Source organism: Xiphophorus couchianus, chromosome 20, assembly GCF_001444195.1.
Source record: "Xiphophorus couchianus chromosome 20, X_couchianus-1.0, whole genome shotgun sequence".
NCBI lineage: Eukaryota > Metazoa > Chordata > Actinopteri > Cyprinodontiformes > Poeciliidae > Xiphophorus > Xiphophorus couchianus.
In genome coordinates, this window is record NC_040247.1 from 298872 (window position 1) to 313049 (window position 14178).

Consider the following 14178-nt stretch of genomic DNA (forward strand, 5'->3'; position numbering starts at 1 on the left):
CTGCTAAGCTGTTCAGTCTGTCAGGTTGCAATGAGATCAGCTGTGAACAGCACTTGTCAGTCCTACCACAAGTTCTCTATTACTTTGAGGTCTGTGCTTTGACTAGACCAGACTCCAGAACCTCCTCCTTGATGTCTTCAAACCATGTATAATGCTAAAAGTGGGATTGCAGGGTAATTATGGGATCTGTTTTGGGATTTTAGTCCTTTAGGCAGCTGAATCTTTTGTTGATGCTAATTTTAAGATACCAGGTTATGACAGATGAATGTCATAACAGCTCTTTAAACTTTAGGTTATAAATCACTGAATGGATTAGAACCCAGTACATTAAAGATCTGCTGTTGTATCAACCTTTAGACCTCTCAGGTCTTCTTGTTCTGGTTCTGGTTCTGCTCTGCATCCATACCCAGAACCAGAACTACCTCAATTAACACAATTCATGACAAAATCAGCTGAAACATGGAGTTCTGTTAAATCAGGGCTGAAAACCCACCTGTCCAGAGTTGCTTTGATTCATAACAAATAACCGGAACATTGATCAATATATATTTGCTTGATGATTTTGATGATGACATTTGACCAAATGTAATGTTTATTGCTTGTTTCATGATTGGTTACTGTATTGTGTTTTTACTGCGTAAAGCACTTTGAACTGCCTTGTTGCTGAAATATAAATAACCCTGACTTGACTTTTACAGGCAGCCATAACATGACATATGTTGCATATCAGAGCAGTAGATGTGAGGCGCCTCCTCTGAGTTTGATAGATGTTCCATCCAATCAGCTTCTAGTTTTTATGCTCTTTTTAAAGGAGTTGTTTGTCTCAGTTCTTTCTTACAGTCACTTTAAGGCACAGTAATTTTTAACTATATGCTAATAGTCCAGCTGTAACAACCTAGCAATAGCGGCAGAGATTTACCCAAACACAGATGTGACAGCTGGAAACTGCTCTCTTAAAACCTCATGAAGTAGTTGTGAAAAAACTTACAAGCACCTAAAAGCAAAGCCCTGATGTCATTAGTTCTGGTTTGGATTTGAAGCCACCTTTCTGTACTTCTCGGTACTGTGAGTGCAAATGTAAATGACTTAAAGGTAACAGTTAAGCACCCCAACATTGGCCAGATTTGGATGAACCTTTGTACTCACACAGACCAGTTATGGTTCTGGAGCCGACACGCCAACTGTGGCCAAAGTGGGCATAAATGATGGGATGATGATTCATGGAATTGTTGTTGACTGCCAGGTGATTTCTGCCCAATTGCCCAACATATGGCTTATACAGATGTCACAGTGCTCTAATGTTGGGACTGATGGGTACGGCCCCACTGCTTCCAACAATCCACTGTGATAGTATTAACTTACACAAACCCCGAACCTGACGTCTATCAAGTGCCAGCTGTTTGTAGCTGCGTTTCCATTAACTATGAAGCAAAATTACAAAAACAAATTTGTCTAGTAGAAACATGACAATTTTGAAACAAAAATTTGATTTTCGATAAAAAAATGTTGTACTTAGATGAGATGGTTTTTTTCACATAGCAGGAGTGACGTGATCAACAGCTAAATGTTACTGCTGATGAAAACCACGTAGGAGACGACAGGAAGTAGGAGGAGGATGATGGTTTGTTTTTAGTTGTGTTGAATCCATAACTTTTCTATAAAATCGCAAAATATAATTTGCCCGACATACCGCTCCCCTGTAGGTGGGGCTTGTTGCTCCAACGGTTCAATAAAACTCTGATGTCGCTGATTGGCTGGTAGATGATGAGCACTAGCATGGCTGAATTATGAATATAATTCATGTAACTGTTTACATGAAAGACACTCCTCTAGGCACAGTAAAATAAAAATACAAATACTTTAATCACAATGAGGTTTTGGATCACATCTGCTGTTTGGGCAATAAAACAACTTTGTTTATTATTGATTTGACCAAATCTTGACTAAATCTTAATGCTGCTTCTAACAACGAGGGTCACCAAATATATTACAGCCATACAGTAATTCAAGCTAACCTTTATTGCAGTCCAGGCATTTCTTAGCAATATGCATATTGCATTCAGTGATCTTCAGTAACAATACATTCGTGAGACATCATGCAGCCTTAATGTTTGTGCACTTTTGTGTTTTTTCCAGCAGCTTGTTAAACTTTCTTTGTTTTTCTGCTGTCCAGTATCAGTGTCCTTATTGGAGCTCCAAAAGCCAACACCAGTCAGCCGAACGTCACCGAGGGAGGAGCTGTGTACCGTTGTTCCTGGAGCCAGAACAACTGCAGCGTTATCAACTTTGACCAGCAAGGTACCACGGTTTTATTCAGACTACCAGTCAATTACTTCTTCTCTGCTTAACAGATAAATGTATGTTTGTAGGAAAGCAAATGTTAACTAACTTGAGTTGGCAGCAGACTGTTTCCTACCTTACCATGTGTTGTGGTGCAATAGAAAGAATGGAGAACGCAACATTCAAAAGGAAGAAGTGCAGCATCTGGTGATGTCCATGGGTTTGAGACTTCAACCAGTTATTTTCAACCAAGTGTTAGAAATGAACATTTTATTTTGAGTTATTTAATTTGTCCAATTACTTTTGAGCTGCCAAATAGAAGAAATGGCATTAAAATGTGCCTTAGTTCCTCATATTTCTACTCAACCCACTGAATTAAAGCTGAAAGTCAGCCCTTCATCTGACTTTCAACTTTTATGAATATGATTTTCTTTTAAATTTGCTGCAAATGCAGTGACCTTCTGGTGACCCAGCCAAAATGGTCAGCAATAGATGGAGCCAACCAGCTTTTTACCCAATCAGATTACACTCTTTTGATCATGTGACACCATTGCATTGGGTCACAGTTAACGCTTAAGAAACACAAATCTTTAAAGTAAAATAAAAATTTCATGCACATAATAGACAACGTAAAATTTCAGGGTAATAAATTCAGTGTAAAAAAAAAAAAGTCAGATTCTAATTAGACTATATTTCTTCCATAGTAAAATTATGCACATTTTCTAAAGCAGAAAAGTTTGTAAATATATGTTTTCAAAGCTATTCTTTGTTTTAAAAAAATGCAACATTTAGATTAGAATTTAACTCTAGCTATTACTGATTAACATTTGTAGTATTACGACTATATTAAGTCAGTAAACATTAATAAGACTAATAATAAGACTTATTAATAGACCTAATAGTCTATTAATAGATTATATTAATAGTCTATTAATAGACTATTAAGTCTATTAATAAGTTTTATTATTAGTCTCATCAATGATTACTGACTTAATGATTAAGTCAGTAATCATTAATAACACTACTGGTTGAGCAGGAATTTAAATTTATTCCCAACTACAGCTTAGCGACAGAGCTAACGCTAAAGTGACGGTCAGACTTACTAGCTCTATGTGAGCTAACCAGTAAACGAAACATGTTTGCTGAGGTTGTTGGGCAAATATTCACATGCTAGCTTGTTGTTTTCCTCTGAGATAGCAACATGCTTTTGAAAAACTGCTTTAGCTGTTAGTTATAATTTATGTCTTGAAATATTCATGAAGTCATTCAAATAAAATGTACGATTACATGTAAGGTTAAGCTCCAGCAGTTTGTTTTCTCAGAACACATATTGCCATCCAGGACGTTAAGATGCCACTTTATAGTGAAGTCAGCTACACTAGGTGTTGATCATCTCTGTCTGTTCAGCCATAAAAGTGGCTGAGAGAAGCAGAACCGTCCAGAGTTAACCACCACTGTTCTTGACCCAGAAGTCAGAAAGTGCAGCTGCTGCCCCCTTCACCTGCAGGTTCAAACCGGCTCTTTATGTTTTTCTTGCGTTTTAATGATTCTTAAATCCCAGCCAGGGTGAAACGGTTATGAATGGAGATTTTTTTTAAGTTTTGTTTTTTTGTCTGCTGAGCCACATGTTAAATGATCTCAGACTCATAATGGGCCAAAGACCCCGGATGACGTGGGTCGCGTCCGACGCCGCTGGGAAAATAATTGGCTCCATCAGCAGAGCAGGAAGCGATACGGCCCTCTGTTTGAGGATCACAGGGTGCAGCTTATTGTGAGCATGGAGTTTACGCAGCGCGAGTGCAAACCCAGCGTGCATAAATACACACCCAAAAAATGTTTACAAACACAGGCAGTCTGAGGGAAATGAAACACAACGCTGAGGAGATTTCTGGTGTTTTTGTCATTTTTTTTTTTACATCCTGAGCGTTCTGCCGTTAATCTTACAGTTTCAGAAGCTTTTCCAACCCTCACTTTGTTTAACACATGAAAACTTTCTGATGCAACTTGTTTCAGCAGAACAGGGGTGGACATCTATTGTATCGTTTATCATTTATCGTGATAAATTTTACAATTTCTCTGAGAGAACGTCTGGTTTCCATTCAAAGTCTATGTGGAGACGCATCGAGGGCCCACTGAGACGCATCTAACACGGCGCGATTTGAAGCGTTTGACGCGTACGACAAATAAATCGGCAACAAAAAACAACGGCTAGAATGATCTTGACGTGTCTGACACGCCCTCCACATAGACGTTGAATGTAAACCAGATGCGTGAAATGCTAGGCGTAGAGCAACAGCTCAAGCATCTGCATTCAAAGTGCACATGCAGTGAACGTGGAGCGTCTGACGCGTGTTTGACGTGCGTAACGCGTTTGCTGTGAACGCACCATTACTGCTTAAACCCTCCAAAACTGTCTGCTTTGTCTGGTTTGTTAGTTTTGCTATTTTCTCCGCAGTTTTTTCATTGAAATGATATAAAAATACCAATAAACATGAAAACATGATTAAATGCAGTTACTGTGTGCAGTTTAGTGATTCAAGGCACATTTCTTTTCTGTGACTGGTGTCCTAAAAGAAGCGTTTCACAAATAGGAATATTTTTCGAAAGCACTACTTATGATTGCTGTGATGCAGTCACAGTCATACAGTTCCCTAATAAAAGAAGTAATAAGTTGTTCTTATCATCATTATCACAATAGCACCATGACATATGGTGATAAATGTCCATATTGCCCACCACTACAGCAGAATGTTATTTTTAAAGCAACATTTTGTGGAGATGTGATATTTAATCAAGTTGCTTAATTCCAAATGGTTGCCAGGGATCAACACAGACTTTCTTACTTCCAACTCTCCCTAAAGTTATTATTCCTGTGTTACTGCCAGGCCCCATCTAAAAACAGAACCTGACTATGAAGAACAGCCATTTGGGCTGCAGGAACAGCATGATCTCTGCGAGAGGTTTGATGTCATAGAAAGCAGATTAAAGCTGCAGAGCCCTGGAATAAAGCCATAATATGTATGTAAAAAACAAACTCCATGTAAAAAACAAGCAAAGAAAACAGTAACACATGCAGAACCCTGCATTAATGAATATTTCAACATGCAATGACATGGTTACTAAATTAGAGAGCAGCCTCCATCTACAGATGTGGACTCACTTACTGGCAACCCTGGTGAGTATTAGGGCTGAACTAAGAGGTGTGGTCTTTAAATATATATATATACATACAGTACAGACCAAACGTTTGGACACACCTTTTAATTCAATGAGTTTCCTTTATTTTCATGACTATTGACATTGTAGATTTGAAGGCGTCAAAACTATGAATAACACATGTGGAAATATGCACTAAACAAAAAAGTGTAAAACAACTGAAAATAGCCCTTATATTCTAGTTTCTTCAAAGTTTCAACCTTTTGCTGTGATTACTGCTTTGCACACACTCTGCATTTTCTTGATGAGCTTCAACAGGTCGTCACCTGAAATGGTTTTCACTTCATAGGTCAACCTGCCCTGTCAGGTTAATAAGTGGGATTTATTGCCTTATAAATAGTCATGAAAATAAAGAAAACCCATTGAATTAGAAAGGTGTGTCCAAACATTTGGTCTGTACTGTATATATAGTTATAATATTAGCAAGATAAAGACAAAAGAATACCAGAACAAAGTTGTTTTAATTATTTTTCAAGGTCTGACGTGAGCGGCTCCTCCAGACTGCCATTCTGTTTCCAAACAGACTCAGCTGTTCTGTGCTGCTGCAGTGAAAGACGGCTGTAAGGTTTCAGTAGACGTCTTTACCAGGGGTCCTGATGAAAGAGGCTATGGCTGCTGCCTGAATGAAACTCTACTTCTCTCCTCTGTGTTTCTGCAGGTGACCGCCATTTTTACATAAATGGTGTGAACACTCAAGTTGAGTTCAAGTCCCATCAGTGGTTTGGCGCTATTGTGCGTTCCCATGGTAACAGCATCTTGGTAAGACTAGAGAAGTAACACTTGTAGCTGTGATTAAAACCACTGAATATATATATATATACACACACACATATATATATATATACATATATATATATATATATATATATATATATATATATATATATATATATATATATATATATAATGTACACGCCAATATTGAAAGAGGGTTGAAGTGGAAGTTATTTCATTGAATTGAACAAATTTTAATCTAATAAATTATTATTCATAAACCACAAAATTTGTTTGCCTCCCTAGTTTAGTTCCAGTTTTGGCAGCTTTTTATCTCTTGTAGGCTTATTTAAAACTTTTAATTTGGCTAATTTGGGATTTCTGGACCTTCTCTTCTTGTTAACAATGCCAGATTTGTTATTTTTTCACATTTCAGTTTTACTTTCATAATGAACCCGGTCCTTCTCTTGCTGTGTCCAGGCCTGTGCTCCCAGGTATTACTGGAGGACAGAACACGACACGCCGTTCTCTGACATCACAGGAACCTGCTACCTCTCTGTTGACGCTCTCAAAACCTTTGTGGAGTTCGCCCCGTGCAGAACAGGCGGGTTTCTGGACTGATATTACGTATATACAACCGCACCCACTCTTAGCTGTTTCATTGCAACACAAAGTAACAGCTGTGGCCATGTTTTGGTGTTTCTCGCTGCAGAAAGACACGGCCCTGCTGGACAGGGTTACTGTCAGGGAGGATTCAGTGCTGACTTTACCAAGGTACAGCAGTTATGTGCTCAGCTGTTCACTTATTGTTTTAATAATGTTTCTGCTCTGTTTGAAAATGACATGTGATACATGTAGAGCGCCTTTCAAAGGGTTTACATCATTTTATTGGGATTTATTTTGATAGACAAGCAGAAATAAGTATATAATACTAAAGTAGAAGAAACATAATGAGAGATTTTCAAGTGTTTTATGCATAAAAATCAGTGGCAACATTTTTATTGAGTTAATTGCAGGGTCTGTGATTAATGAATGAATTGTATTTTAATCTAAATATCTAAATATATCAACAAAATAAGCAAATTAATGAATAAACAGATTCAGGAGCAAAGTATTATTCTATCCATTCATCTTTCCAGAGTTTCAAGAACTTCTATAGAAATGCTGACTGTGTGACTGCTGACATTAGCATTAGCTGCTACATGTTTAGCTCTGAGATGCTATTTTAGGTCTGTGTGATCCAGTGAACGATTGGTTGCTTATGAAATGAATAGTTTTTATATTGGATTAAAATTTTTAGAAGTGGAATAAAAGAGGCTGAGTATGTCTCGGTGATTTGCAGCCCCTCCCCCATATATTCTGGTCTATCACATAAATCCCAATAAAATATACACTGAAGCTTCTTACTGTATTAATAAAAATAACGTGGAAAACTTGAAGGTGTATTAAGTTTTTACGAGGCAGAATATAAAGACTCCTGCAGACTTTGGACCTCAGGAGGAACTGCTCTGCTACTGTTGTGTGTGTGTGTGTGTGTGTGTGTGTGGGTGTGTGTGTGTGTGTGTTACAGGATGGAAGGGTTGTTCTTGGAGGGCCTGGCAGCTTTTACTGGCAAGGTGAGCTGAGATGAGTGTGAAGCAACATGAAAACCTTTCAGAAAATCGATTTCGACCTAAAATGTCAAATGTCATTGAACCTTTTGTAGGTCAGCTGATTTCAGCCACTGCAGAGGAGATCGTTAAGGCCTACTACCCGTCCTACTTCCTGCTGTCGGTCGCTGGACAGATTCAGACCCGGCAGGTCCAGGGGAGCTACGACGACAGCTACCTGGGTGAGAAAGCGCATTTGAATCAAATCAGGCTCCAACACGAAGTTTAGCTTCAGACAATATCAATTGATAATACGTCCGTTAATATTCAATAATTTCACTCAACTCCAATAAAGAACTGCACAGCATTCTGGGGGATGTAGGCAGAGAAAAGACTTTTATTCCGTAAGTTTGTAATAGAAAATTCTCCCAAAATGCTGTTTTAAAATCTGCTGCTTGACCTTTCTGCCGGTTCCATCAGCAGCATGAGTGACTCATGACGTCCCTCGAGATACTTCATGTCACAATCTGGTGGTCAGCTTTCAGTAAGCACTGAGATCCTCTCCTCTGGCCAGGAGCAACGGCCTGGAATATCCCATGGTGGAAATACAAACTTTATCACTATTAAGAGAATAAAATACCTTTTATTTTTCACGTTATAAAACCTACATGCAGTCTTATGTTGTTAGGATATGAAAACTAATGTTAGTCAGAAAATGTTTTTTATTTGATGGTGACAGCATTCTTGTAGCTAAATATAATATTTAATAAATCGCTTAACCTTTGTGTGCTTTACTCTGCTCCAAGCATTTGTCTTTATATTATTGGCTTACCACAAAGTAGAACATAAAGTGAAGGTGATGCATGTTTTTCCTTCATTTATAAATGTAACCACCTACTCAGTAAGTCAGGGGTTTGTCAGCAGGAAAGCTCTGGCTGTGTTCACACCACACACATGCAGCTGTGAACTGTGAACACACTCCAAGCAACCGGGCCGAGACCCACAGTCTGCTTCCAAACCAACTCTGGCGCAACTATTGATTATTCTGACAATTGACAATTAATTGGAATTTTGTTTTGACACATTTTGCAGATTTTTCACTTTGCCACATAAGCTAATTTTATAGAGATACATTTAAAAATTAAATAAACAACTCAGTTCTTTTCTGGATAAGAAAATGAACATGTTATTGCCTAAAATACAATAACAATTCCTTTTATTCTTGTTATCAGTACAGTGCAGGAAAGATCTGGTGACTTTTGGATTAACTGATTAATAATTGATCAGTTAATTGAAGTGCAGTGGGTGATAATTAAGATCATTTTTGTGACAGAATTTGAAGCTAAAGCCATTTGAGGAGTTCAGGGTAGAACATATTTACAGACAAAGTTTTTTTAAATCTAAAATGTTTGTTTTCTGTTCAGTTTTGCCTTCCTCCCTGCTCCGACTATGTTTTCCTTTAAGCAAGTTTCCTCTTTTTGAGTCCACTTGCTTAAAGTGGACTCAAAACAAGTCCACTTTAAGCAAGTGAACTTAAGGTGCACTTCAATCAATGTTAATTCGTTGATTGAATTAAAAATCTATTAATTACTCAATTAGTTGACGATTATTTCAATAATCGATTTACCACTATTACTCCGATTAACTGTTTCAGTCCTAACTGGAAACGTTTTGCTTCTAGAGGAAGAAATGTTTCTGTATAACATCTAAAACTGAACTGTTGATCATGATTAGAGAAAACTTCAAGTCATTCAACGTGTTGTCATCGATGACATCAGCTGTGTTTCCGTTACTGATGCGAGTATAATGTCAAAATGACACAGTTTTGCCATGTTGGTGTTTAAGAAACACATTTAAAATCACATGAATACGTTTGTTCACACAATGTCATTAAAAACACCCCTCACCATCATCCTCCAGCTACTTCCGGTTGTTGATCATGTGACTCGTGTCATGTGAAAATAGGGTTTCCATTGCAGTTTTGCAAAAAAAAAAAACACATTTCAAATCGGCTGAAAAACCACCGTATCCTAGCAGCAAAACTTTTAATAGAAAAACAAAGTTTTTTTTTATACTGGTGTGTTTCCATTAAGCCGATTTACTCTTGAAATGTAAAACTGTGCAATCCTGCAGCCACTGTAATGAATCTCCGATGCCTTGCTCTGTCCTCCTCCCACTCCGCCTCTCCTGCAGGTTACTCTGTGACCAGCGGCGAGTTCAGTGGGGACGCTGAGGAAGGTGAGGGTCATATTTACAGTACAGAGAGCCGGAGTAACAACATACATGTTTGTGTTGAAACGGAAGGGGATTATTAAGTCTTTTCAGGAAACGGGAGCCTTTGAAAACTCGAGGACTGATTGCCTGTTTCTGTTTGCAGATTTCATCGCAGGAGTTCCGAAAGGACTCATGCTGTATGGTTTAGTAAGGAGTTTCTTATTACTGTTCCGTACATTTTGAAATGGAAGCTTAAAAACAGTTTAAAGATGTCAAATTGCTGTTTTTCTTCTTAATAAAATAGAAATCCGTGTTTTGTTGTAGGTGTCCATTTTAAGTGGGAAGGACCTGAAGTCTGTGCTGAACCTGACGGGTGAACAGGTATGTGTTTCCAGAGCTTGACCCATTAGAGGGGTCAAAGGTTACAGTGAGCACTGCTGGAAGTTCCTGAAAAGCCTTAAACTAAATCCAAAAACAGAATACGGTGCTGGTTTCACAACGGAGGCGGGTTTGGATGTTAAACCAACATTCTGAAAACACACTCAGGGATGATGAATCATTTCAGTGACTGAAATGTCACTGGCTTAATTTAGCAGCAGCACAAAGTTCGCCATTTATACTCAGATTCATTCTGCTTTAGTAAGGGAAACTTCCTACCCCTGACCTTCTGCTTTAGGTGGTTTTTGGGTTACATGTTGAAGTCATATGTGCTTTACCAATTTTTAATAGACTGCTTTAAATTCTCTTTGATAGCAACACCTACACGTTTTGCTTGACAAATATATTGTCCTGGAAATGATTGTGGCTCAAGTCATTTTTTGTCAAAAGATGGTTTAGGAAAAAAGAAAAAATCATTTTGGTAAAAAAATTACCTAGCCCATTATTTTAGGAACGTGACGTTATTACCGTTTTTAAGTAATATTATAATAATGGCATAATAATACAAATACTCTCTCTCAAAATCAATACAATATAATTACTAAATAACACTTCACACTGGAAAAATAGACATAACTGCCAATTAGGACTTTTGTAAACTAATAGTGGAACGAGAGAAACAAGGAAAGTCAGCAAAAGGAGATTATTGAGCCTATTTTAATTTGTCATGTGATTGATTGATGGCTTATTGTGACAGGCTTAGCATCACCGTTATTTATAGGATGACTTCGTACAACATGGTGGTGCCTTGAAAATATATTTTTACTCCATGAACTTTTTCACATGTATAATCTCAAACTTTAATGCAATTGCATTGGAATTTTATGTAATCTGGACGCCCACTTCAGGTTATGTTGTGTTTTGATTTGTGAAAAAAGAGAACATTTGAAAACTATGGTGTAAGTGTTTTCTACTCAATTGTCCCTAACATTAAAAGAAATCTCTCAGAAACTTCTGAGAACGTTTGAACTCTTCAAATGTTTTAGCTCTTAGTTTTAGCTTCAGTTTGGCTATTTTCTACATGAATACGATGAAATATTGTATTTGGATTCTCTTACAACAGAATTCAACATAAATCATTCTGTAGCTACACATCACCTTCCTAAAATAATGGCATAAACCATTTTTTAGCAAAAGTTATTTTTGAAAAAAAAAAAAAAAAAAAAAACAGCAAGTAAAGGAGTTGTGCAATTATTTTAGGAAGGTGACAATATTCAGGATAACACAATTTACAAAATTAATTTGTTTGAATTTAATCCCCAAGAAAGTAAACCAGGGACCAGTTCTGTCGTCCAGAAACACTTTGAATCTCCCAGTTCTCCAGCTCCTTGTGTTACTTCAGTCTTGCAGGAGCTCAAACACTGAGCTTCCATGAAAGGGGAGAAAAAAGACTCCAGGGGATTGTGGTATTGAGAGATTTGGAGCAAATCTTGTGGAGTGGTAGTGGTGGAGGGGACAGGAGATGAAAGGGACAGGCAGGAGAAAATGAAAGAAAAGAGAAGGATCTGTGCACCGTGGTGTGATTACAGGCTAACTCGGCCCTGTTTGAAATGTATTCCAGATGGGGTCTTACTTCGGCTACGCAGTGGCGGCTACTGACATCAACAACGACGGGTAAGTGAAGGGAGGCGCAGTGACGCACATGGTGGCACCAAGTAGTGGCATGTAAAATGGTTGAAATAAGAGCAAAGGGAGAATACGCTAAAACAGGAGATAAATGTGTGTGTGTGTGTGTGTGTGTGGATTTCACTGGAGCGGCTGTCGACTGAGGGAGTTTTGAACACTTCCCATGCAGATGAACAGTAGACTTATATTTTCCAAGAGGCCAAGAACTTTCCTTCCTTCTGTTGACCTTTTGTAACCATGACAGTTCACCCTGTTGAGGCGCCAGGATGGAGGCTTCCACTTGTTCAAGTCAACACAGACAAAATACAAAATCATACCAACTATCTTTTGGTCTAGTTTCCAGTGCAAACATCTTAGTACACTTGAAACAAGACAAAATTAACATACAAACAACTTTAAAGCATGGACTTCTGATTCAGAAATCTATGCTTTAAAACTTTATGAGCTAGTTTTAAGTGAATAATTCCTTAATATTGAATAAAAAGTACTTGCACACAATGATTCTTATAACAATATATTTTGCCCATGTTTTTAGTGAAATAATCTGCCAATGACTAGAACGTTTTCATCAATATTAAGGAACAATTGACTTTTAAAAAGCTACTATATCTTGCTAAAATGTTACTTTTCATTTGGTTTTCTCTTATTTCACAGGTATTAAGATATTTACTCTAAAACTAGGAAAAATATACTTAGTAAAATTTGGTGTTTTTGCAGTGAAGTTACATTTGTCTGTGGAAGTAGCTCACCTGCTTGGGGTTCATAAGCTAACAGTATTTACAAAAGTTGGAAATAGCTAGCTTATGAACGCAGACCTTCTCCCTCCTGAGTGTCTGTTGATTAGCTAAAATTGTCAACAGTGTTTCTCCTTACATCAGAGCAGATTTAAAAGTGTACAAAAGTCTAGATACTACCTGGGTTTTTATGTACATGCTAGGTTACATGATGGTCAGGCATTTCCCCCATGGCTACTAATGATTAAACACATACCTTGGTAAAAATTCTATACTTAATAGCAACTTAGTAATTTTACTGACTTATGAAGTATACAAACGTTAAGCGTTCACTGCAAATACACAAATACACAGAGCGCTGCCAGTTCTTACAACTGCTGGCTGGTATCCGTCACCATCCTCTGTCTTTGTTAACCCTGCAGCGCCTTATGGCTACTTTTATACTGAAATCAATTTACAGGAATAATCACTCATATGTTTTTCTGATGTCCGCCATGGCACATTGGGCCACTTTCTGAAGCGAGACGTCACATGAAAAGAGTCAGTGTTTCAGTTCTGTTTTTCAGGAGTCCTTGAGCTCCTTTGGTTCCTTTAAACACGATCCAAAGTGCGTTTATATTCTCTCTTTCCATCTTTATATTCTCTCGCATCCATCTTTCTGTCTTTATTATTAAGAATCCTGTCTTTTCCACACTGTTGACAGATTGGATGATCTGGTTGTTGGAGCGCCGACATTCATGCACCCGGGGTTCAACGGGCGTCTGGAGGAGCTGGGGAAAGTGTACGTTTACCTCCAGAGGGGCCCGCTGCGTCTGGAGCCGGCTCAGACCCATCTGCTGGGCTCACAGGTCTTCGGTCGGTTTGGCACCTCTCTGGCTCCTCTGGGTGACCTCAACCAGGATGGCTTCAACGGTACGCCTGCACCTTTTACCTAATGAAGTCCTGACTTCCATGATACAATATCTAATTATTTGCCTGCGGTTTCTCACCACAACTATGTGCAAAATTGTGGGTTTTTGGTCAGAAGTTGTTTATCTTGCCACATTCACATAAACCTACTTCTTTAGAAAAGACTTGGGACATTTTTTGCTATGTTATTAGCAGATTAGCAGGAGCTTCACCACCGCTGATGAGTCTCTCACATAAAGAGACACAAGTTCAAGATATAGAAGAAGAGAGATAGAAATCAATATTCCTCAATCAAACTTGAAGTTAGTAGAGATGAGAAAACGGAATGTTTTGCCTGAATGAGTATGACGCAGAAAAGGTGAAAGGTCAAAAACAGTAGATCCCATTAGGAAAAAGTCAGTATCTCCTGATATCGTCTGAGAATTTTTGCTGCCTGTTCACACTTACAACCACATCAT

At 38.1% G+C, this 14178-nt stretch overlaps 1 protein-coding gene across 1 annotated transcript in view; it reads left to right on the forward strand.

Moving 5' to 3' along the window:
* LOC114135751 (integrin alpha-5-like) overlaps positions 1 to 14178 on the forward strand; it is a 52295-nt gene that overhangs the window by 9440 nt on the left and 28677 nt on the right. Inside the window, exons 2-12 of the mRNA XM_028003300.1 lie at positions 2174 to 2298; positions 6155 to 6255; positions 6691 to 6814; positions 6923 to 6984; positions 7781 to 7826; positions 7916 to 8041; positions 9993 to 10037; positions 10177 to 10220; positions 10338 to 10394; positions 12013 to 12065; positions 13515 to 13723. Of these exons, the coding sequence (XP_027859101.1) occupies positions 2174 to 2298; positions 6155 to 6255; positions 6691 to 6814; positions 6923 to 6984; positions 7781 to 7826; positions 7916 to 8041; positions 9993 to 10037; positions 10177 to 10220; positions 10338 to 10394; positions 12013 to 12065; positions 13515 to 13723 (992 nt within the window). The remainder of the gene's footprint in view (positions 1 to 2173; positions 2299 to 6154; positions 6256 to 6690; positions 6815 to 6922; positions 6985 to 7780; positions 7827 to 7915; positions 8042 to 9992; positions 10038 to 10176; positions 10221 to 10337; positions 10395 to 12012; positions 12066 to 13514; positions 13724 to 14178) is intronic.